At 41.9% G+C, this 23505-nt stretch overlaps 1 protein-coding gene across 1 annotated transcript in view; it reads right to left on the bottom strand.

Moving 5' to 3' along the window:
• Positions 1-460: 460 nt before the first annotated feature.
• The window catches only part of TRIM8 (tripartite motif containing 8), a 57812-nt gene continuing 34767 nt past the window's right edge, over positions 461-23505 (bottom strand). Inside the window, exons 2-6 of the mRNA XM_075257528.1 lie at positions 8681-8776; positions 6540-6773; positions 4699-4730; positions 3413-3528; positions 461-2595 (exon numbers count right to left, since the gene is read on the bottom strand). Of these exons, the coding sequence (XP_075113629.1) occupies positions 1988-2595; positions 3413-3528; positions 4699-4730; positions 6540-6773; positions 8681-8776 (1086 nt within the window). The 3' untranslated portion in view covers positions 461-1987. The remainder of the gene's footprint in view (positions 2596-3412; positions 3529-4698; positions 4731-6539; positions 6774-8680; positions 8777-23505) is intronic.

Here is a 23505-nt window from a genome sequence, read left to right as displayed (position 1 = left end):
ACTAAAAGAGGACCCTTCACCAACTCCACCTTTTTACATCCTCGAGTAGAAGCCACTCCACTGATTCTGGATCGGATGGAGTGCTGTTGGTTTTAGCACCTAATATGATAATTAGGCTGTTACATGCAAAGGGACCACCCATTTGACATTAGCCCAATTAACATATGCTGAGAATAACAGCAATGATTGCTCAGGAATGGTGGGAACTAGAGAAAAAATTCCAACTGCATCAGAATCAGTCGTATGGTACCTACTGAAGGATGTAAGCTGGTGTAGGTGGTCAAAAGTCCATATTCCATGGACAGGTGGTGGCACTGTCCCTAGGAGAGGAGTCATGTTCTTCTAACCCTACACCATGAGGATTTCCAAGGCTAAACCAATCCTTGTAAAGAGTGGAATCATCTTTTACTATTTTTCTATATATGCAAATGCAACAACAGGATGACAAAAATACAATGTGTAGTTTATAAAAAGTTTTTTATTTCATTTTTGTTTTGACCAAGTAAGCGGGACTGCTGCTTTAAGAGGAGTGTGGTACATGTATACCACCAGATCCAACACTGACATAGAAAAAGGCAAGAAAACACAGGAGCATACCGCACATCAGTTGGTTGTCATGCAGTACTTGTTCTATCCATTGCTCTGATGTCCAATTGGTGCCCATTTTTCATGTGCCTTCCCAAACAAACCTGTCGCCATTATAGTCCCTTAGCAACATACAGTACAAAGTCTTATTGCTGTAATATTACAATATGGCATTAAATGAGTCATTAATTAATGCTGCAGAAAAAAAGAGGAAAAAAAGTGCATGGACCTTATACTGTACATACATACACTTTGTAATTTTTTTTTATTTTTTTTGTTCTTTTTTTTAATTTTTTTTTTATAATCATGTTTGTGGCACTCCAGAAATTATTTCATCTGTAAAGCAAACCTTCTAATTTTTTAATTTTTTTTTAAGTGAAAAAAGTTGAATTGCACTTTTTAATGTGTTTTTGGAATGTTAAAAAAAACCAAAACAAAAAAAAAACTAAAATTAAAGAAATGACTTTTTTTTTAAGCTAAAAGACCATTTACCATGTTGGGCCTTATGTATGTATTTATATATCATCTACAACTATAAACCTTGGTCCATGGAGACTGAATATGGAGGAATTTTTTTCAGAATTTTCATGATTTTGTTGAATTGGAGAAAAAAAAATTACCCTGTATTTCTTCTTACTTTATATACAAAACTTAACATTTCCCCGTCCCTGCATTTTTTTTTTTAAATTTCCAACATAATAAAAATATAAAAATCATCTTATCTGATAGGTTAGAGTTCAAGTAAAGGTGCAGAAGAAAGAAATGTCGTGTTCCGTGAACGCACTGGGATTCTAGAATGTTCCATCCATAGCTCCCACTCTAGTAGAACGTCCGTAAGACCTTTGTAGGAGCTGGCAGATTCCCTCCCTGCAAACGTAATTTTACCGTTCCCTTTTGTGTACTTCGCACTTTTCAGATAACTTGTGTATTTACACGTTTCGAAAACATATAATAAAAAATTTAAAAAAAAAAAGAAAAAACAGTGTCTCTATGATAAGTGGCCTTTTAACTTAAAACTCCTATCCCGACAAATGGTTAATTCTAAAGCAACAAAGTCAATTAAACGGATATAAAACAAAACACACACACAAAAAGAAAACCTTAATGGTTCGTATCAAATGAAGAAGCGTCAAAGCACTGGAAAAACAAAAATAATTCTAAAAAAAAAACCAAAAACGGAAATAACTAATTGGGTGTTTTTCTAGATAGGGGGAAAGGCATACACCATTGTCCAGAATTGTCAAAATTAAAGCAAAAATATAAAACAATCCTGTATTAACCCTATTCAGAAGTGAAAAGGTTATCCACTGCTAAACAAGGTTAAGGTTGTTCTGTTCGGAGTTGGGGGAGGGGTGTTATTTTTACTGTATGCATATTTAACAAGGCTAGCTTGCTATAAAAGTTAACTGGTGACGTAGTGTTTTGTGGCGGGCTGCCCGTAGACCCTATAGAAATCTTGACGGCCATGTTGCTGGGTAGCATCAATCCATTCTCTGACGGCTAGTCCTGGAAGAGACTGTGTTACCGAAGGGGTGGGTGGAAGAGGATGAGAGTATTCTTGGGAAGAGACTGTCCATGGAAAGTGGCCAGACCTAGGATATGGTTGGTGCCCACTGTGGTTGGACACTGAGGAGCAATAACAGTTGTCCACAGAGCACACCAGGATCTTGCGCCCTCCATACTGGGAGAGGACAGATTGTTGAGATGATGAACTGTTTGGATAATGGGAGGGATTGAAGACAGAATTGGAGTGGACCGGCTGTGGGCCGCTAGGAAGTCCTACAATATGCTGGGTAGAGCTGCAAGGCACCATGGGTTGTGCCGACTGACCCTCACCAGTGGAAGATCCCTGGCTTATGTACTGGCCGCTAACAGTTCCAGGGGCCGAATCAAGGAAACTGCCTTCAGGAAATGCAGCTGAATGTTTGCGCTTCTCTCCCCCCGAGCTGCTGACGTTGCAGGAATACATAGGAATGCTCTGCAGGAATGGCACCGGGGTACTGAATGGGCCTAGAGCAAGAGATACAAGAAATATATTATGTAGGAAAAACTGATATGATATAAAGTATAAGACATAAACAATTACACCACAAGTGACGGATATATTATAGACATATAGAATAATACCATTCATATGGTCGTTCTGCAATACCAAAAATAGACATACAGGTATTCAGCTATAGTGTCAAGTCAATGGAGGCCTATGGTTTAGTAAAACTGCAATGTCATCATGAGATGTTGACTGCTCTCCTTATACTGCCCAGACTATCCTTGAGAATTTACTACTTGTCTTATTTCACTTTCAGTATTCAGCGTAATTTCAAAAAATTCCCAATACATTCAATTTCCATTGTGTCTATCTGGAAATCCCATAAAAATACACAGTGAAAAGAGACTATGGGGATAACCCCTTTTTGATATGACGGCCGGGACGGTATCATTAGGGGAAGTTTGGTGGCCACACTCTTTAGGAGAACAGATACGTTTTTGGGAGAGGACCTCTATGCAAAGCCAATATGCGCCAATAGACCATACAGTATGACCAGGCCTGTATTGCATTGGATGCTGTAAGCATTATATATGATGTACAAGAATAGTCTACACCTTACCATACAATGCCATTATAAGCAGCGTAGTGGTAGACGACGCCAAGCTTAAAACAAGGAGCTCAACAAAAACATTCCCACCACTGCTTCTAACACGGATAGAAAATTATGGCGTACAAACATATGTCCATGCCTTGTTTGTGGGCAGAAAACTGATGAATGATGAGGGGAAAAAAGGTCCTTAAAATGGTGGAGAAAACTCAAAACTTGTCATTATTTACCTTCCAGCATTTTCCTCAATTGTTTCTCCTTCTTTGCGATCTCTGTCAGGAAAAGTTTGGAGTTCAGATGTCCAATTTTGGGTGGTGGAAGGCTTCCTCCAGTACAGGTCTGAGTCCTGAGGTCATAGAGAAAAGTGTGGCCATCATATTAATGTTATACGGTATGTTGAAGCCATGTCCATATCTAATGCTACGTAAATATAATAAGCAGCACTGCCCCCTCTCCCGCTCAGTCAGTCACAGGTCAGTACATGCTGGCGCTATAGGTCACCCTGCCGTGTTCTTCCAACTGTAATAATCCAGCTGACCGGACCCCATGGGATACATCATTGATTTTCTTTGCATTATTGTCCCCAGCTCTGAAAACCAAAACCAGACTAATCGCATTATGGAGAGCAATACAGACTCCTGGGTAATCCAAGGTTGTAACTGATAGCCAAGGTAATAAACCAAGCCACGTATTTAGTCCCTTGGTAAGGAAATGTAAAATGTATTGGAAATATGCCGACTAGTCAAGTGGGGGATCTTGTACTAGAGCAGGTCAGAGTAGGGATTCAGCTTTATGATCTGTCCTCCTCTTATTGGATAGTGTCATAGAGCTCTGAATCTCACCCCCTGGCCCGCTCCTGCCTGACACCACCCTCTTGGCGGTAGAGCGCCTTATTGGCATGTTATGTGTTAAAACTAAGCCTGGGAGTCTTTGGTTGATGGATACTCCATAAGGCCACAAGTCTTTGGATTGGTTGAGCCAACTAGTTCACAAAGGTAATAATTGTAGAGCCAATAGCTGTGTCCTGGATGTTCTTGAAGTGCCCATCTACCCAAGGAGATGTGATCGATCCTGCCCTACTCTGCAGAAGGCCATTAGTAGACCCTAGACATATGTGTGTGTAAGAATGCATGTATGTATGTATGTATGTATGTGTGTGTGTGTGTGTGTGTGTGTGTATATATATATATATATATATATATATATAATACACATGCACATATACATACACACACATACATTATATATACATACATATATACACACATACATTATATATACATACATACATACATAAACACACTGTGCACTTAATCATTCTGACTGCGGCTATGCCTAGCACAAGTCTTTATCCGTGATTACATAAGCCCAGACATGGCCACTGAAAGTCACTCCATCTCCAAGCCCTCCCTTCGTGTCCTTAATCTCCCAGACTAAACAAACCTCTTTCCCCAAGAGACTACCCGTAAACAACAAATGCAGCATAAAAGGGCAAAGCCTGAAATTTTAATCTTACCTGTCCATCAAGATTTTCACAGACTTTGTATTCTAGGAAAAAACAAAACCAGGTTAGTGATCTGTAGACATGGTCCGAGTAATTGTCATATTGTCTCGGCAGACGTATCGGTCATAAACCACTACTGACAATTGTATTCTCTCTGCGATCATCTATGTGATAGACTGAATCTATTGTAGACAAGAACTAGGGCGTAAGTATTACAAGAAACAACAGTAGTCAAAAATTCATAGTCGTAATGTTGGCTTTGGTTGGTTGAACGCCAGAATTTTTGTTGCACACCTGTAATATCTGCAGGCCTGTGGAGGTGTATTCTGGGCATGTACAAGATTTCATGTCCTCAGTACTTTAGGCTGGGTTAACGCGGCTTCAAAAAACGGCTCTAAAAATGCAATCTGCCTCCCATTGTTTTCAATGGAAGAGAGTGACAGACACTCAGCATGCAGAAAAGTAGCGTCCTGCCCTATCCGCCACGCTTTAACTTGTTCACGGCTAGTATACAAGGGTTAAACATGGCTACTCTTTTCTCCCCCCCCATAAAAACAGCACCACATCACAACTCGGCTGCAAAACCAGACAACCCAAAGAAAGGCGCAGTGCTGTTGTGTTCAGAAATTTCAACATCCCCCCCCCCGCCCTTCCTTATCCTGACAGACCCCATAACAGTCAGTTGTGCCCATCATTTCCCCAATTCATTACTGTCAGTTTTTCCATTCATCAGGCCACAAGAATGGATAGGACAGGGCACTTGTAAATGTAGGCCGGGGCCTATCAGAAAACATCCATGACGGACTCCTAGATATGTAGACTTCTTTACGCCAATATTTTTGTGGTCCATGTTCCTCATGGGGAACAATAAGGGATGCCTCCCCCTTCTTAGATCCATTACAGGGTTGTTGGTTTTTTTTTGTTTGTTTTTCAATAAAAAAAAAAAAGTGAGACCATCAAATAGAGTAAATGCTCCGCTAAGGAATAATGTATTATTTAGCATTGGGTATGACAAGCAATAAAACCATTTCGCTAATACTCAATGATAATAACATGTAATGACTATTCTTTTAGTGCGCTCATTATAAATTAAAAAAAAAAAAAAATTACAAAAAAATATTGCTTTCCACATAAAAATGCGTTTCTGAATTGCGGCCAAAATTAATAAAAAATTTTTAATCATACATTAAGTAGCTTTGTTAAATTACGGTTAATAAAAGGTATTATGGTTATTAAATTCTTAGGAAAAAAAAGTAGTAGTTATGGTTTTACATTAATAAATGGTTTTCTGAGTCATTAGTGGGCATTATGGAGCCTGCGGGCATGTACAATGTGTTCTTGTAATATCGCCTCTGAACAAATATTGTAATGGGTGCTGCTGCCAGGGCACCAAATACCGAAGACCAGGGCACTCAGGGCACCAAAAGGTATAAAGGGGTTTCCCAACCTTAGTTTATGTATTATTCAGGCTCTGAAAACCCATTAAACACCCGGGTGAAAATGAACTTGACCCATAAGTCAAATATTTCCATTCATTGATGGTCATTAGAGGAATAGAAGGGTAGAATACAAAGTTGTGCACCCTTCCTTAGGTATCTTCTGCCTCCAAAACCAATTGCAGTACCAGCCACAGCTCTCAAAGTGATATATTAGAGACTACTCCCTAATCCGAATGCCCTCCCTCACTAGACCAGTTCGACAAAGTCAATGGCCAACATCTTACGAGAACTCAATCTTCTGGCACAGGTTAAGAGCTACAAGTGAATCTCTTAGTTTTTGGATCTAAGGAGCTCTCCTGGTTCTCCACCAGGACAGGTCCTCTTTGATGGCCTCTAGATGAGATAGAAGCTCACCTTCATGAAGTTAATGTCTTCTGTTTTGTCGAACATGACCTGCACAGAGCTCAGGAGCTTTTTGGCCTCTTGCATGCGCTCATTCAGCTGCAGAACTTGGGCTGCATTCTCATTACAAAACTTGGCTTGAGCCTTATCCAATATATCCATTGTTTTCCTCATATCTTCATCCAGAATCTGGTGCAACCTTTCGTACTGCTGCCGAACCTCATCCTTCAGTTGGTTTACCTTCTCCTGGAAGAAGGAAAAGACCAAAAATTGTGAGAAAAGTCATTATGAGAATAGAGAGTACGAGGCAAGATGGTGACTGCAGGGGAACCTATGGAAAATCCTGGGGATGTGTAATTTTGGTCAGGGTGCAGTAGTACCGCTATGTTACTACCCAGGACAAATGAAAACTCCAATTGTGCTGTCAAAAAGCAAAGTCACCACATAGGTATAGCCAGTGCTTAAATTGGAAAGAACATTTAGGGGGTACTCTAGAATAATTAACCCCCACCCCAAATGGAAGGATATTTTATGGGGTAGAAGTTGTCTGCAAATAGTGCCAGTATAGCCATGGACTATGGGCTATGGAGTCAGTAGGTCAAAGTAGTCACACTCCTACTTTTCCAAAACCCGACTCCTGCTCAGACTCGGACTCTTTGAGAAATTAACATTATGTAGCTGCAGTTTATTTTTGTGTAAGCAGTTTTGTCCGTGCACAGATGTGAACCTAACCTTAAAGCCTGAAGCATCTTCTACCCCAGATCAGAAGCCATTGTGATGGTTAATATTATAAAGAGGTACCAAGTGGCTACAGGAGAGCGCCCCATAGGCTCCCTATGCTCTGTGAATGGACTCCTGGGTGCACCGATAGGTTTGCAGAGTAAACCAAGAGTTATGTTTTCTTAAGCTAGAATGTCAGCTTCTCACCAGACACTGCAAATACGTTCCGGTATTAACGCCAGCCATCTCGATCACCTCAATGAGCCGCTGACAGCCTAAATTAATTGCCTTTCCCCAATTCGCATTCATTTAAATAGCAAATTTGCTGATGCCCCATTTCTGTTCCTAGAGATAATAGTCTGCCGCTATAAACTGCTGTCAAATTACAGATGATAATGAAGGATGATGATCTAAACAATGAAAATAATAAGGGTATTGCTCAAATAAAAGGTTAATAAGTGGAGGATTTGGCTTTGGACTTCTCTGTAGCTGCAGAGATCTGGACAGGAGTAAGCATAGAACAATACCTAGATATACCGAACCATACCCAGATTTGTGTGCACAAGGTAACATTTTGTGCAATAAGATGCCACGTACCATATAAAACAACCTTATACGATTTACTGTAAGGAAAGCCATGATGTCAGTATTAGATTATGGCACAATGAGCTGTTCTGGTCAGCGAAAGCACTCGCGTTATGGCGAACGTCCAACATATTGGAATATCCGTCCAATAAAATCAATCACCTTTGTTGTGGACGTTTATGATCACCAAATGGATGACAATGGCTTTAATAGGAATGATATCGAATAGCAATTCTCTAGAATGACATTCCCTGATTTTATAATGCTTTAGGATTAGCAATGGACCGTTACTGACCAGCGGACAATGTTTGTCACACTGAAGGTCTGTTCATATGGACATCGAAAGGTCCATTCTGAGACTCTGACCACAGGTCCGTTGCATTTGACAGCAAGATAGGGCTGCAAGCGGGGATGTTCTTGTTGTCAAAATGATCAAGACTATGATAAAATCTCAACAGATTCCATTATATGCGTCCATTAGATGCTAAACTACACTTGGGCTCCATGCACACGGCTGACGTGGATTGAGACTAGCTGCCATACAATGCAAGTAGAGAAAAAGTGTCTAACTCCATAACGCCAGGGCCATGCAGGACATATATAGAGAATTACTAACTTGTACCGCTGTACTTTGGTTGCTTTCTAGTGTCAGGTGGGTGGACCTAGGCTGTAGCAGAAAGATAGGGACCACCTAAGCTAACAGAGGGAGGCTTGAGAAGAAATCCTAACTGCGCCAGAGTTGGAAATGAGATATCGGGGAAGGCCAATTGGAATGTACTTTTGTAAATGGCCACCTTCACTACAGCATGTGTTTGCACCATCAACGTTCACTACACGACTGTACTCACCTCCACTAATCTCTTATCAGACTCCAGTTTGTACAATTGATCCTCTATATCCTGTTCCCGCTCTTCCAGACGATCTTGCTGTTTCATAAGCATTTTCTGAAAATATAAAAAAAATATAAACATTAATAAAATCAAGGCTTATTATGGGAAATGTCAATGCAAAGGGTTAATATAGAAAAACGTACAAAAGTGTTATCTCATAGCAGTACCAGCAGATTAGCTCATGCTTGCTATAGTTGTGGCTTATGTGAAACTAATGCCGGGGAGGGTGAGTCACAACATGGCAGGTTATATATAGAGACAGCCCTAAGAAGTCGTTAAGCCACAATGTGACTAGCCAAAACCTAGTCCCCCCACTATGGAAAGGTTCAATGTGGGAGATAAGGGTGTACATCATTCACTAGTGCCAGTAAATGGCTCTATGACGGCGTACCCAACGAATAGTAAACCTGGTAAATGGGTAGGAAACGTAGCTAAGACATAGCACCAACCACGAGGCCATCCAGAAAAGCACAGTCCCTTCCGTCCTCAACTCTAAGATGCCACCACAAGTAGCTCGTATTCGTTGGTGGTTAGGGTTAGAATGACTAAACTTGCAGTGGCTAGGTGACTACTGGGTAACTGTAATTGAAGAGCTAATACACTTGTCTATTACAAAGAGAATTAGAGGAGAAGTGGCATCTTCTCTCCTGGAGAGACCAGAATGGGTCGCCCTTGCCATGTTCCTAGAACATAAAAAGAAAAAAAAAAGTGCGTTCCCTCCCACCGCCAAACTATGGTCCTGGAGAGACTAGATTGGACTCCACTCCCCCATGTTTATGGAGAGACCAGAGTTGCTCCCCCACTGTTCCACTCCCCTATGTTCCTGGAGAGACCACAGTGGTCACCCCGCTAACTATGTTCCTAGAGAGACCAATGTGGCCCCCTCACCAACTATCTTTCTGAAGAGACCAGATTCCCCACCCAACTATGTTCCTGGAGAGATCAAAGTGGTCACCCCACCAATTGTGTTCCTGCAGAGACCAGTTTCCCCCTACCCTACTACATTCCTGGAGACCAGATTGGTCTCAGTTCATGTTCCTCCAGAGACCTGATGCCCGAACTATGTTCCTGGAGAGACCAGAGTAGCCCCCCACCACACTGATGATTATGTGCATTGGTGCAACTCATACAGACGTCGGTCAACTGCTAGGAGGCATTTCTATATTTTTTAATTGTGTATTTTTTTTTGAGTGTGACCAGCAGAAAAGACTGTCGTCAGAGAAAATTTGTCTTTAATAGATCCTTAAAGGGTTTGTCCTGAAATAATGCCTTTTAAGGCCTACCTACACAAAACATATCAAAGTTAATCCTTGAACGCACAATGACTCAGTAATAGAAAACTAAACATCCTTATTCCTGTGAATTCTAATACGAGTACATAAAACAATAAAAAAAAACCTCAAAAAAACAGCCGTGCTGAAAATTTCCTGAAACTGGACCGTACAGACCACAGGCATCCATATAACGAAGTTTGACAATTCTGCAGTCTACTATGGAGCTCCTGAGGATATGTGGCAATTCTTCTATATAGATTGTAGCGTGTACACACATTTGATAGTTCTGTAGATAATGCTGTGTACACAGACTTCTTGGACGCCGTGCAAGGATTTCACATAAGCTCATGACATAACTCGTCATCTTTGCTTTCATTAGCTTCCATTTAATTTGGCTTAAGGCATGGCTGGTCACAAAAGAGTGTAGGCCTCGGTCATGGCTCAGGATCAGCAATAACTAGAGCCAACGTCTGTCACAGTACAGCGCCCACAACGGATTCTGAAGAGATCTGCAAAAACATTCTCAGGGGTAACGTTTCAGGCCGCTCCAGCCTACACCGGATGTTACCGGAGGCCTAGCAAACCTATAATCAGTAAAAGGAATGGAGGGGGGGAAGGAGGACAAGGAAGAGGAATAAGAAAACATGCCATACTTTACAGATGACAGTAAGTGATCCAGCTTCAGCGACAGCAAGTAAATTACTGGCAAGGAAGCAAAAATAGTCATAAAAAAGTTAACGTTGGTGAAAGTATTCAATATGTTATGTGGTCTGAAATGGTTTCGCAATAAAATTATGATCTGGAAAAAGGGGACCACCCAAATCCAGTCCCTGAGAGCTCAACTTGGAAAGTGGCAGGGTTTGCTTGAAGGGACTGTTCTTGTAAATAGTGCCATGCCTGTCCATGAGTACTGCCTGGTATCGCAACCACTGGTGTAACCATAGGGGCTGCAGCAGATAATAGCTGCAACCAGGCCGATGAAGAGAAAAAGTTGCACAGAAAGCCCAAGTAAAGCTTTTGTACCAAAGCCGATGAGCCTTTGGTTACATCCCTAATCACAACGAAACTCCACTTACGTGAAGTAGGCAGAGTTGCAGATGAGGATAGGCGGGTTGTTTTTGGATTCAGGTGACCCTAACCTATCTAACCTAAGGGCTGGATTGATATTCTGGCTTCTGGTGAAATATATTCTTGGACAATCCAAGACGTTGTCTGAAGGTTTGAATCATCATCTTAGATAGCCATCGGCCATAAACATGCATTCTCAGTCAGGCCCAGCATGCAAGTGTTTTAAAGAGACTCACATCAGTAACTCTTATAAACCATTTTTCAGGACAAATAAGGCAAGGCATTACAGTCTATGGGGTCCGCAGGTAACCACTTTAAGCGAATTACGTTTCCGTTTGTGGGGTCCCCAAGTGAACCTCACAAACGTAAACCCGAACGCAGGTGTGAACCTAGTGTATAATCTATGCTAAACAAATTAACAAAAAAGCAGTCAAATTCTATAATTCCGGATCCATTTAGTCCAGAGGCCCAGTACAGGCGCTCATGAACTCAGAGAAGGTTACGGGGTGGCATCAGAAATTGCATCAAGTCCGCAGTAACTCAATATTTCCTTCAATGTAATTATTGTTTAGCATATTTGTGCAGAATAAGTAATAAGAAGCGATGAGGAATAAGAACCTAGGTAGCGATAGGGTTATAGGAAAAATAACGTAACCTCAAGGCATCGGAGTAACTACATTATTCTGCATAGACCTGACTAATAATAAAACAGCCACCCACAAAATGCCCAACATCGTGAAGTGTAAGTATTGTATGTAGGAGGGGGATCGCCCGAAATAAGACGATACATCCTGAACTAAATAAGTAATCTACTGAGTAGGTGAAAATGTGCCTGAAATAACCTTGCCAATATATTAGTACCCTGAAACAAAACCAGAAATTTCCTGTAATCTAGCGTTCGAGATAAAATAATCAAAACTTCAAAAAAATAATAATAATAATTTAAATTTTTTTAAATGAACTTTAGAATTTCCTAATTTGTTCTTTCTGCTCAGTCTTACTGCATTATATATATATATATATATATATATATATATATATATATATTTTATAATTTACTATATTTTATTTAGGGTTGGAAATAAATGCTGGACTTTCTGAATTACTGGATGTAATATTAAGGTCTCGTGCACACAAGCATTTTCCGTTCCTATGCTATCCATTTTTTTTTTCTTAAATAGATCGCTGAATTTTTATACAGCCGTTATGTAGGGGCTGCGGGGCCAAGCCACAAAATTCAGTACAGGTCCTACTCCTGTCCCTTTTTGCGGCTCAGTCTGTGTGCCGTCCAAAGATTGAGTGTGTACTGTCCCATATATGACGTCTGTATATGTAATAGTTCATAGACAAATCAGTAAAGTTGACCATGCACCGGTTTCATCATACCTGGTGACGATTTTTTGCGTTAGGGGTATCCTGGTTCTCCCCCAATGACAAATGCTGGGGGGGGGGGGAATAAGTTTTGTGTAGGGATTCTCTTCTTTGAGGTGCACGTACTGTATGTTCAGCCGAGATTGCACATATATGTAAAAAAAAAGTTGGCAAACATCTAAGGGCTCGTTCACACGGTGTAATGTGCCGCGTGATGTGGCACGTGTACGCCGCGTGACCCTTTGCGTGCCGTACACGCTCCCATTCATTTCAATGGGAGCGGGGATCGTATGCGCCGCGCTTGTTTGCGGCCGTGAATAAATGCATGGCCGCAAACTAGCGCGGCGCATACGATTCCCACTCCCATTCAAATGAATAGGAGCGTGTACGGCACGCAAAGGGTCACGCGGCGTACACGTGCCACATCACGCGGCACGTTACACCGTGTGAACGAGCCCTAAGTATTGTAGAGGCTATAGCCGTCCATACGTCACTCTGTCCATTGTAGTTTACAATCTCCATTGCTCGTGCAAATTTTTTGGCTTGCATGTTTTTCATGGTCTTTCCTATACAATATCACTCAACAGATAATATATTGACTATATCCCTATCTCTTGGGCAGTCATCCACTTCAGCTATAAAGACCTACATGGACGCAACTACCCTGGGGCAAACCCAATGGGCTCTACTAAGCAGCTCAACCAGACATAAGAAGCCGAACGCCCATTACGACAACGCTCATTCCTGGGCATCATACCTTATATATAAAACATGAAACCTATAACAGATTTGTAATATTAATGGTCAATAGGTTGGAATGAAAATAATATTGTATGCATTATGTATTCTATGGCGGTATTATGCCATCTTGCTAAACATACGGTTTTCTATTTTATAACATTATACAGTAAATGCAGATGATCTCTCACGTCTTCCTCCAGATCTGTAGGATCTCATCCCCCTTTCAGTGTCATGCAATCCAGATAGGTATTCTTCATAAGGAACCCCCACGTTATTTTATTAAATTAGTAGACTGGAACGATGGTTGTCGTAGCAACGTATCCCTTATTATATACGCATATCGCTATTTGTAGCTGGTAGATACGAGTGCTGGCATCATTAAAAACCAAGTACAGGTAAGGGATTTCATTTACCGCTCCCCATTATCCAGAATATTCTCAATACTAGATGAGTCACTAAAGAGTCAATTATTGAGGATATCCTTCGCCGCTGTCCAAGTGTTTAGACTGTATAAATGAGGAGTCATGAGCAGTGTTAGAAGGAGTAGGCCGCACTTATCAAGTCTGTCTACCTGAAAAACAGGCCTTCTTGCCCATAGCGACTAATAAGAACTCTATTAGGTTTGGTAAATGAGGCCTACTACACCTCTGTACGAATATATCAGATAGGGCATTAGTAATATTCATCGGGTTCTTCCTACTTAGGTCACGTTCACATCTGCAGGTTTCCAAATGCAACAAAAGTACAAGAAAAACAAGTGCAAACCCAGCTGAAGTTAAAAAAAAAATAAAAATTTCCAATAAGTCCAAGGTAGGAATTTATTCAAGACGTTATATTAATGACCTATACATAGTCCAGGATTGTTGGGGGTCTGACCCCCCAGTCCCCACACTGATCAGCTGTTCTCCGAGCACTGCAGAGAGCCAGCAACAGATGGCTCATACACTGTGCAGTGGCCAGGCAGACAGTAGCACTGCATAGTGCGCTGAGCCTGGTCCAGCTCTGTACAGGGGAGAATATTGTCATACAGTAGGGGAAAATATGGGCATACCGTAGGAGAGAATATCGTCATGCCGTAGGGAAGAATATCATCATATTGAAAGGAGTAAGCGGATGGCTGGTCAGGTAATGGAGGGAGTGTACATCTCACCCAGACTACTAGGGTGGGTGAGATGAGAAAACTCCAGAAAGACTGGTTCTCAGCAGATAACTATTGTCTGCCGAGGGTTATTTCAAAGTTACGGTTACTTGGCTGGATTTTTAGGAATGGCAGGTAGGTTGGTAGTGGGACCTGTCATTCCACCCCCCTCCAGTCCACACTTTGGGGATGTTCCGGCAGCGACTCAGCTGCAGAGAGTCTCCTCGTCAAGGAGGCTTAAGAAGTAATCTCCAGCAGCAACACTTTGGCAGAGTTTGGCTGGAGAGCTGACAGAGAGGTCATATTTTTGGAGCTGTGTCCTGAATGATTCTACTGGCTTTTAGATTTCTGTTATTCTAGGTGAGGTAACCTATTCTATGTTTAGTTAGAGCCTAGCCGGGCAGGGATTTATTTTTGTATTGTTTCCTTTTGTTGCTGCACTATATTTTTGAATGAAAATAAAACTCCACCTTTGTTTTGGACTAAAGAAACTGGACTTTTGTGTCTATGCCACCCCACCTAGCAACCCCAGACCCTGACAATGGGAAAATATCGTCATACTGTAGGGGAGAATATCGGCTTACCGTAGGGGAGAATATCAGCATACCGTAGGGGAGAATATCATCATACCGTAAGAGAAGAATATCCTCATACCGTAGGGGAGAATATCCTCATACCGTAAGGGGAGAATATCCTCATACCGTAGGGGAGAATATCATCATACCGTAGGGGAGAATATCCTCATACCATAGGGTAGAATATCCTCATACCGTAGAGGAGAATATCCTCATACCGTAAGGGGAGAATATCCTCATACCATAGGGTAGAATATCCTCATACCGTAGGGGAGAATATCCTCATACCGTAGGGGAGAATATCCTCATACCGTAGGGGAGAATATCCTCATACCATAGGGTAGAATATCCTCATACCGTAGAGGAGAATATCCTCATACCGTAGGGGAGAATATCCTCATACCGTAAGGGGAGAATATCCTCATACCGTAGGGGAGAATATCCTCATACCATAAGGGGAGAATATCCTCATACCGTAAGGGGAGAATATCCTCATACCGTAGGGGAGAATATCAGCATACCGTAAGGGGAGAATATCAGCATACCGTAAGGGGAGAATATCAGCATACCGTAGGGGAGAATATTGTCTTAACGTAGGGGAGAATATCCTCCTATGAAAGCTGCATACAGAGGCACCATACAGCAGTATGCAGAGTGCCTGCCAATGGCTATATAGTACAGAGCAGTACAGACTACATGTGCCTGTTTACAAGCTCCGTACACACAGTTCTGCCATCTGTATGAGGCCTTCAGCGAAAAAAAAAGGTCAGCGGGGCAGCCAAAGGGAATTTTACATTTTCTTGGCAAGTTATTATTGGAATGCTCCGGCGGCAGATCCCCAGTCCATTCTCTAGCGTGGCTCCAAGGTGGAGCTTCTGCGTTTGCCTATAAGCCATTTTCATGATTTCATGCTTCACAGTGTGCGTTACAATTACTTCCAGGCACAAAACACTATCTGGAAACCAATACCCTGCTATAAAATGTGTGATTTTTCCAACAAAAAGTGTAATTTCTCCAAACTGCACAAAGCAAGAATGCCTCCCATCACGGCGATGGGCAAAATCTACTCTCCAATTCATCAAATACTTTGTAACAGCTCAGTATTTCAATAAATAATTCAGCGGAATATCTTTGCATTAATATTCAATTGCATATTTAAGATACTATAGAATATTTAATAGAATCAATCATATACACGGAATGTGCAATATTCTCATAATAGAAAGTGACGCTTTATTACTTTTTGTCTAATAAAATATGAATTTATGTATTGGAGGGATGAGTAATGGAATGTTAGAAATCTCAGATAATAAGCAATGTAACGTGAAGGAGCCGCAGCAAGATCTATATAACCGTGCAGTAAAGTATTCACTTTAACGGCTATCTCCGCTGTGCTAATGGGATCCACGCAGTGTAATTAACGTCATATATCTGCGCAATATCTAGGTAGATTACGTTCCGCTCCCTGTTAGTTTATTCTGTCAATTGTCAGAGGTCAAGTTGCCAGGCAACTACTGATTTTTTTTCCAGGTGACTACCCTTTTATTACATGTTGCTAGATCATTGTCTGCATTGTAGTCCCTTTCCACCCAGGCAATTAATTTCCTTTAAGTTACATCATAAAAAAGGAATGTATCGCCAATTTTTTGGTAGTGAATTGCCGCCTATGGCCATGGACAGCGCCGCACCTCCATCAGGCGACCTGAAGCGACCGCTTCAGGCGGCGCTATGCCAGGGCCCCAGGGAGGGCGGCATTTTTGCTTCCCTAAGCCAGTCCAGGACAAGCTAACCTGGACTGGCTTAGCACCGAGCGGTGGATTGGGGAGGCCACTGGAGCAGCGCTACTCCAGCAGCCTCCCCTCACGCTCAGGCAGAGAGCAGGTCCTCTCCCTGCCTGCTCTCTGCCTGCGAACGGCGCTAAAGCCCCACCCCCTTCATTCCGCCCCCTCCCCCGGGGGGGGGGGGGCTTTCTGTCGTTCGCCTTGGGCGGCGAAAGGGGTAGGTTCACCCCTGGCCATGGTTATGCTGTAGCCTAGAACCAGTTCACTGAGATCTACGGGAGAGTTTTCTAGACATGTTCTGTTCAGGAATGGAAAGTAGATGAGTTTTGACATCTATTGTTAGTAGATGATAATAAATCAGTGGTGTTATCTTCTATTGTAATCCTGTCTGATATAAATGATGTGGCTGCTGCAAAGAAAACCTTTTGATGGAGTTTTTTTTTTAATCACAGATAGTGACATGTAAAATTCTTTAAAATACTATCAAACATTACTTGAAAGACATAAAAACAGGGATTTTCTGGTTTTGACATCTATTGTTAGTAGTTGATAATGAATTGGTGGTGTTATCTTCTATTGTAATCCTGTCTGATATAAATGATGTGGCTGCTGCAAAGAAAACCTTATTTTTTTATCACAGAAAGTGACATATAAAAGTCTTTAAAATACTATCAAAAATTATTAAAAAAAAATATAAAAATGGGTTTTCTGCTGATACATTCAGTTTAAACATTAGCTCCGTTAGTGCTGGAGGCGCTATTGCATTGTAGTCAATGGAAATTAATTTCCCTTCAGTGGTGAACAATGGCATTACAACTGCTAAAAAATATTCCGCAGTGCAAAGTAATCCCTGACCCTTAACTTTAATTAAGCAAGAAGATCTTTATGACATATTATACAATATAAAGACAGCACCAATTTCATAAAAGGTGATACATCCCCTTTAAATGGAAGGTATGTAGACTCCGAACGACAACCAAAAATATTCAAAATTGTCCAAATCCTAAAGTCAATTCTAAAACAACCCTGCAAACTTCCAGAAAAATAGCAGATGTTTAGAATATTTCTCACTATACGGCGCTACATAACAGAGTGAACATACTGCTCTGAGTCTGCCACAAGCATTCTGACCAAGAAGAGGAAGAGAATAGTTCAGGAAATGGGCCAAATAATCCTCCACCCTGTTATGAGATTCTCGACTCCCTTCGCACAAGGAATGAGATGCCAAATAAAAACAAGCTCTAAATCATGTCTGAAAAGTAATGAATGTCTGCCTTGGCCAGCAATAAATGGTTAAGATAAGGGGTAAGATATGAAACGTCAGGCACTGCCAACCCCGGGTACTGTCTTATCCCTTTGCTGCTCTCCTTTCATGTTACTAAATGTAAAAAAATTCCTTGAAGTTGAAAGTGAACCCCCCCCCACCCCCTGACATGTCTGTTAAGAAGTAGATGTATACTCTACGAAATGGCAATTCTGGGGCATCTACGCATTATGCGCTCCTCTGTTATCCCTCCTACAAATATATAATTAGTATATGGGAGTGTCCCTGCACAAACTGGCACTGTCCAATCCGTGCAGGGACTCCTGACAATGGCAATAGGCACACCCAATTGTCCGTTTATACAAATGGAGTCGTCGTCCACCACCAGTCACGCCTATGTTCAGCGGCGTCAGGTTGAATGCACCTGGGGGACAAAAGACCCTAATTTTCGGGATAGGTGGGGGTCTCCATGGCCATACCCCCAATTATCAGGTATCTATCCTATGGCTAGAGGATAAATACGTTTCGTTACATAACCCCTTTCAGTCCACCATGTCCACTCTCTGTGTTCCCAGATCAGCTCTTTGGGTCTTTGTTTCTACCGTCACGCAGCAGAAAATCAATAATGAAATGTATTCACCGGTCACAAATCTTCCCTGAATTTCCGTCCTCTGCTCACAGGCTAAACACTGTACAAGGTGAATTTTCTGCGCTGGGCCAGGAAATGAATATTACAATATTACAACTGGCAGACACAATGACTACAAATCTACTGTACATCGCTGCGTAGGCTGCTGGAAAAGAAAGCACAGCGTGGATTTTAACAGTTTAGGCGCACTCATCGGTGGGTTTCCAAATGATCATCCTTCCCCCCTGCACAAAGAGGCAAGGCCTGGGAGTGCCAGAGCCACAGCTCATGTCGCCGCTTTGACGTGTTCCCTTTCAACTTGCCAAAAGAGCACATCTGACTTTGTAATCAGGCCCAGAATTGTCTTGCAGACACCTCAGCTGGCCTCTCATCTAAAGGCCGTCTCTTCTGCTATTCCACAAGAGAAACATTCCTCAGTGGGGAGGGTGAAAGCGCCGGAGCCCATCAGCCAAAGCTTCTCCCATACACTGAATTCTTACAGGCAAAGTCATTTCTGCTCACATCAAAGCCATCGCTTCACAAAGCAGGTGAAAACCCTTCCATATACCGAGTACTGCAAGAGTCTTGGTCACCGACTACATATGCTGGGTATAGAGGCAACGCTGTATAATAATAATCAGAAATGAGTTCAGAATAACTGGTTGGGGGACTTATAGAATATAATAGCCTAATTGGGTTTGTACTGCACATGGGCGATACGACATATGACATCATACAATGCCCACAGACCCCATTTTAAAAGAAAGTGTGTTATAGGGTATATTTTTGCATTGGTCTATTCTACAATAAAAAATATACTACGTCTACTTGATATAGGACCTGACAAACACAGTATAAATTCAGCGTAATAATGCAAATTTACAGCCATTACTGAATGAGGGCCGCATTCAGACAGCCATAGTATGGCATTAAAGGGTTAAACATACTGATTACCGATTCTAAGGATAGGGCATCAATTTCGACAACCGGCACCCCCACCAATCAGATAAAATACCAAGAGTGGAACAGAAAGCAAAAGACAGCGCCATTCTGTATGTAATGTCCTGCAGCTTGGGTTGGGTTCACATCTGTTGGTGACTCTGTCGCAGAGAGAAAAAGTACCTGCATGCTTGGTTTCAAAACGGAAAACACCCAATGGACCCCCATTATACTCAATAGGGTCTGCTGGGTTCTGTGGGCATCCGCTGTTTTAGCAGTCAAGCTCTCGTCATTCAGGTCCTGCTATTGAGAACCTAGAGCTAGGCCTGGTTCACATCTGCGCTTGCTATTCCATTTGAGGAGGCCGCTTGGGGAGAATGCAATGCCAAACGTATTAAAAAGCAGCGAGCAATGAAAGCACATGAACCCCTATAGACTATAATGGGGTCCGTGTGTTTTCGGCACATTGTCCGCACAAATAATGCGGAGAGGAAAATAGTTCTTGAATCATCTCCTAATGATTTGTGTGAACAACGTGCCGAAAACAGACGGACCCCATTATAGTCTATAGGGGTTCATGTGCTTTCATTGCTCACCGCTTTTTAATGCATCTGGTATTCAATTCTTGGGGTCAGCAGTATTTTTATTATGGAAAACCCCTTTAAGGTTGAGATCCCTCCATTTCTACAGAACCAAACTGAGACCACTATAATAATCTAACATCTGTCGATTGGAAGTGTGATGGCTCTGGGTCTTGTGTCCGTATTACAGACGTTCCATGTTACAGCCGCCTGAAATCATTGTCATTGTGAATTATTACCAATGACCTCTTACAGTCTAGTAAATTATATTACGTGACTACATAGAAGCATTGTGGTACCAGGTCATGATTATCACAAGGTCTCGGTACATGTGGGAAATCATGTAAAATACGAGGTTTTGGTCATTTTACTAAGAAAATATAATATTGTGTAAATGTAATGTCTGATAAACTCATCAATTGTGTCCACAACTTCTATTAGGGGTTTATCAATATAAAAGCAACCAAAAATATAGTAGGGGTAAAACATGGGTCTGACCATTACCTCTCCAAGGCTCCATGTACACAAATGAGTGCAAGTCGTGTTATTAATGGATATCATACCGACCCATTATATATTAGGCCCCATATACAAATCTGTGTACTATCACTGGTCCGTACGGGGCGCTGCAGGACATAAATAAGTCAATGGAGGGTATAGACAGCCCACGTACAGAATCCATGTGCATGCAGCCTAAAATAGTGAACGCAGGACGATTCCATTATTGGAAAGGATTTTTGTGATCCTATCAAAGCAGAATATCTCTGAACATGAAGAACTGAGGCAGATAATAAATCGTATTGTATTGTATGGCAAGGTTATAGTTAACAGGGCATCTTTCTGTACCCTTTGGGTACCCTTAGGGGTATAGTGAAGTGTATGACAGCTGCTGGTAACTCATAATTCCGGGAATCCTACAACAGCTGTTGTCTGACTCAGGATCCCGAGTGTTTTTACATAGCAACATATTAGCAATGGATACGCAGATGGAATCCTGATTCATGGGTTCTGGTGATCTCCAGTTAGATTTGGTAGGTTTTTGACCCAGCTTGATCCTTGCCATTGTTTAACGTCCAAACAAACCTAGTGCGCGATAAATATTAGTTTTAGCAGCGCCATAAATAGCTTACCTCCAGGCGCTTATGAGTCACAGCACTAGGGCTAATCCCATATGAGAGTGATGGATTATCTGAATGCATAAAGTCTAGTACAAGGTTTCCTATGCAACATGACTGCAATGCTACATGGGACCTTGCCATCACTTTATGCTGTGGATTTTCACCATGGAGTCGCCCCTCTTTCAATGCAGTCATTGCGCGATGCATCAAAAGACATTGGCACAGGTTGTCGGTGCAAGATATCAGTCCAATGTGAACATATCCTAAGGCCGAAGCCACACACAGTGACTGCAGTGATCTACAGTAACATGGCTGCAGATAAAATTTCTACAAATTCCATCCACACGCTGTGAATAAAACTGGCACGCAAAGCGATGCAAAGGAAGGAAGCTGCAGAGACCTATGCCGAGCAGAAGCAAATACATAGAATCCAATGGACCATAGTGCAATCTGATGTGTGCAGCATTTGATAGAAAAAACGCCAATGTGCCCCCAATTTAAGAGTCATGCGAATTATGGCAGAGGCTTTATACACCTCTATGCAGCCCAGGTACAAAACAAAGCTGGAAAACAGCCATGTCCATTGGCCCTTATATACCCCCTAGACACATTAGGCTCCATGCACTGAAATGTGAGCTTTGTCCGTGTGCTAGCCATGATACTACAACAAAACCTGCAATAAAGAAAAGCTGCTTTTTTGCAACGTGGGACCTCAGCCTACAAGGGTATCGAGAGCCATCAGAACTCAGAGGACAGGCTGAATGCACAAGGTACCAGCACATACAAGTATCCATACCTTCAACCAATGACCAAACCAATGAGCTGAAAACTGAAATTAGGATATTAAAATATATTGCTAAATGAAATTTGGATAACCACCCATTTACGTTCTCTGCATTGAAGGCGACCTTGTAGACCTCCAGAGCAGCTGTCGTGGGTCTGTGCTCTGCAGACCTGGAAGGCAGATTACGCCACAGTCAGCTCAGCGGTCTCCAGGATCTAGGGCAGTCTATTATAACCAATGTTTTTAATAACAATTCACACCACGTGATCCTGGAACAGCTGCGAAACAGACAACATCATGGATTGTGATCAAATATCCACAAACATGCAGAAACCACTCTATAAAAATAGACAAAACAATATCGGGACTATTCCACTAATGCGAGGCTGAGTATATTATCCTATAGTCAGAAAACTCCCTGCAGTAAAAAAAAACCAAAAACACATAACCTTGTGATCCCCATGGTTTATTAAAAGCATTTCCATGTACAATAAAAAAAAAAAAAAAAATCCCCTGTGAAAGTCTTAAGGTTGGCGTCTGTCAGGATGGTAAAAATCTGCTCTATTGCCTATCAAGTTGGGGGAGCTTGGTCCAAATACGATGAAAGGGGCACAGAAATCAGTTTTTAGTAATGCATTCTACGTATATATATATGTATTTCATACATATTTATTTTTATAGGAATTCAATCACTGAATTTCTTTATGAATTACAGGATCTTTAAGGTTTCTGACCATGGCCATCAGCCATTTATGAAGGAGTCTGAGTCTGGCTGTGATAACAAAAGAGTCAGAGTTGGTGGTCCAGCATAGCGACTCCACAGCCCAGCCACTAAGTAGCACACTGACCCATTATTTCTTATAGCCCCATACCCATATAATCTGCAAAGTCCAAAGGCCTCAGAGCCCGGGAGGTCAGTCATCTGAATGGAAATAAACGCCATATTGGGGATGGAGGTAAATATATAAAGCTCTACACTCTACTGCCTGCCTTATTCCTGCATTAAAAAATATCACATTTTCAGAGACCAGCAAAGACTCTAGTGTGAACAGACCCTTATAGAAATAAGGCACATCTGTCATCCAGGAGTACAATGAAGCAAATTTACATTCTCTGTTAAAGATGTAACTAGGGCTATATAGATGTAGCCTGGATGGACATGACTGGTAAAGCAGGGGCGTGGCTATTCTGCCTGGATGGACATGACTGGTAAAGCAGGGGCGTGGCTACTCTGCCTGGATGGACATGACTGGTAAAGCAGGGGCGTGGCTACTCTGCCTGGATGGACATGACTGGTAAAGCAGGGGCGTGGCTACTCTGCCTGGATGGACATGACTGGTAAAGCAGGGGCGTGGCTACTCTGCCTGGATGGACATGACTGGTAAAGCAGGGGCGTGGCTACTCTGCCTGGATGGACATGACAGGTAAAGCAGGGGCGTAGCTTCTGTTTTTGACAGGGTGTTTAAATACAGAGATAGGACAACAAATTAAAACTTTCCCACAGTAGAAGAAAAGCATAGC

The sequence above is a fragment of the Leptodactylus fuscus genome, chromosome 10 (assembly GCF_031893055.1).
Source record: "Leptodactylus fuscus isolate aLepFus1 chromosome 10, aLepFus1.hap2, whole genome shotgun sequence".
NCBI classification, from domain to species: domain Eukaryota; kingdom Metazoa; phylum Chordata; class Amphibia; order Anura; family Leptodactylidae; genus Leptodactylus; species Leptodactylus fuscus.
This window is presented reverse-complemented; position numbering and strand designations above follow the sequence as displayed.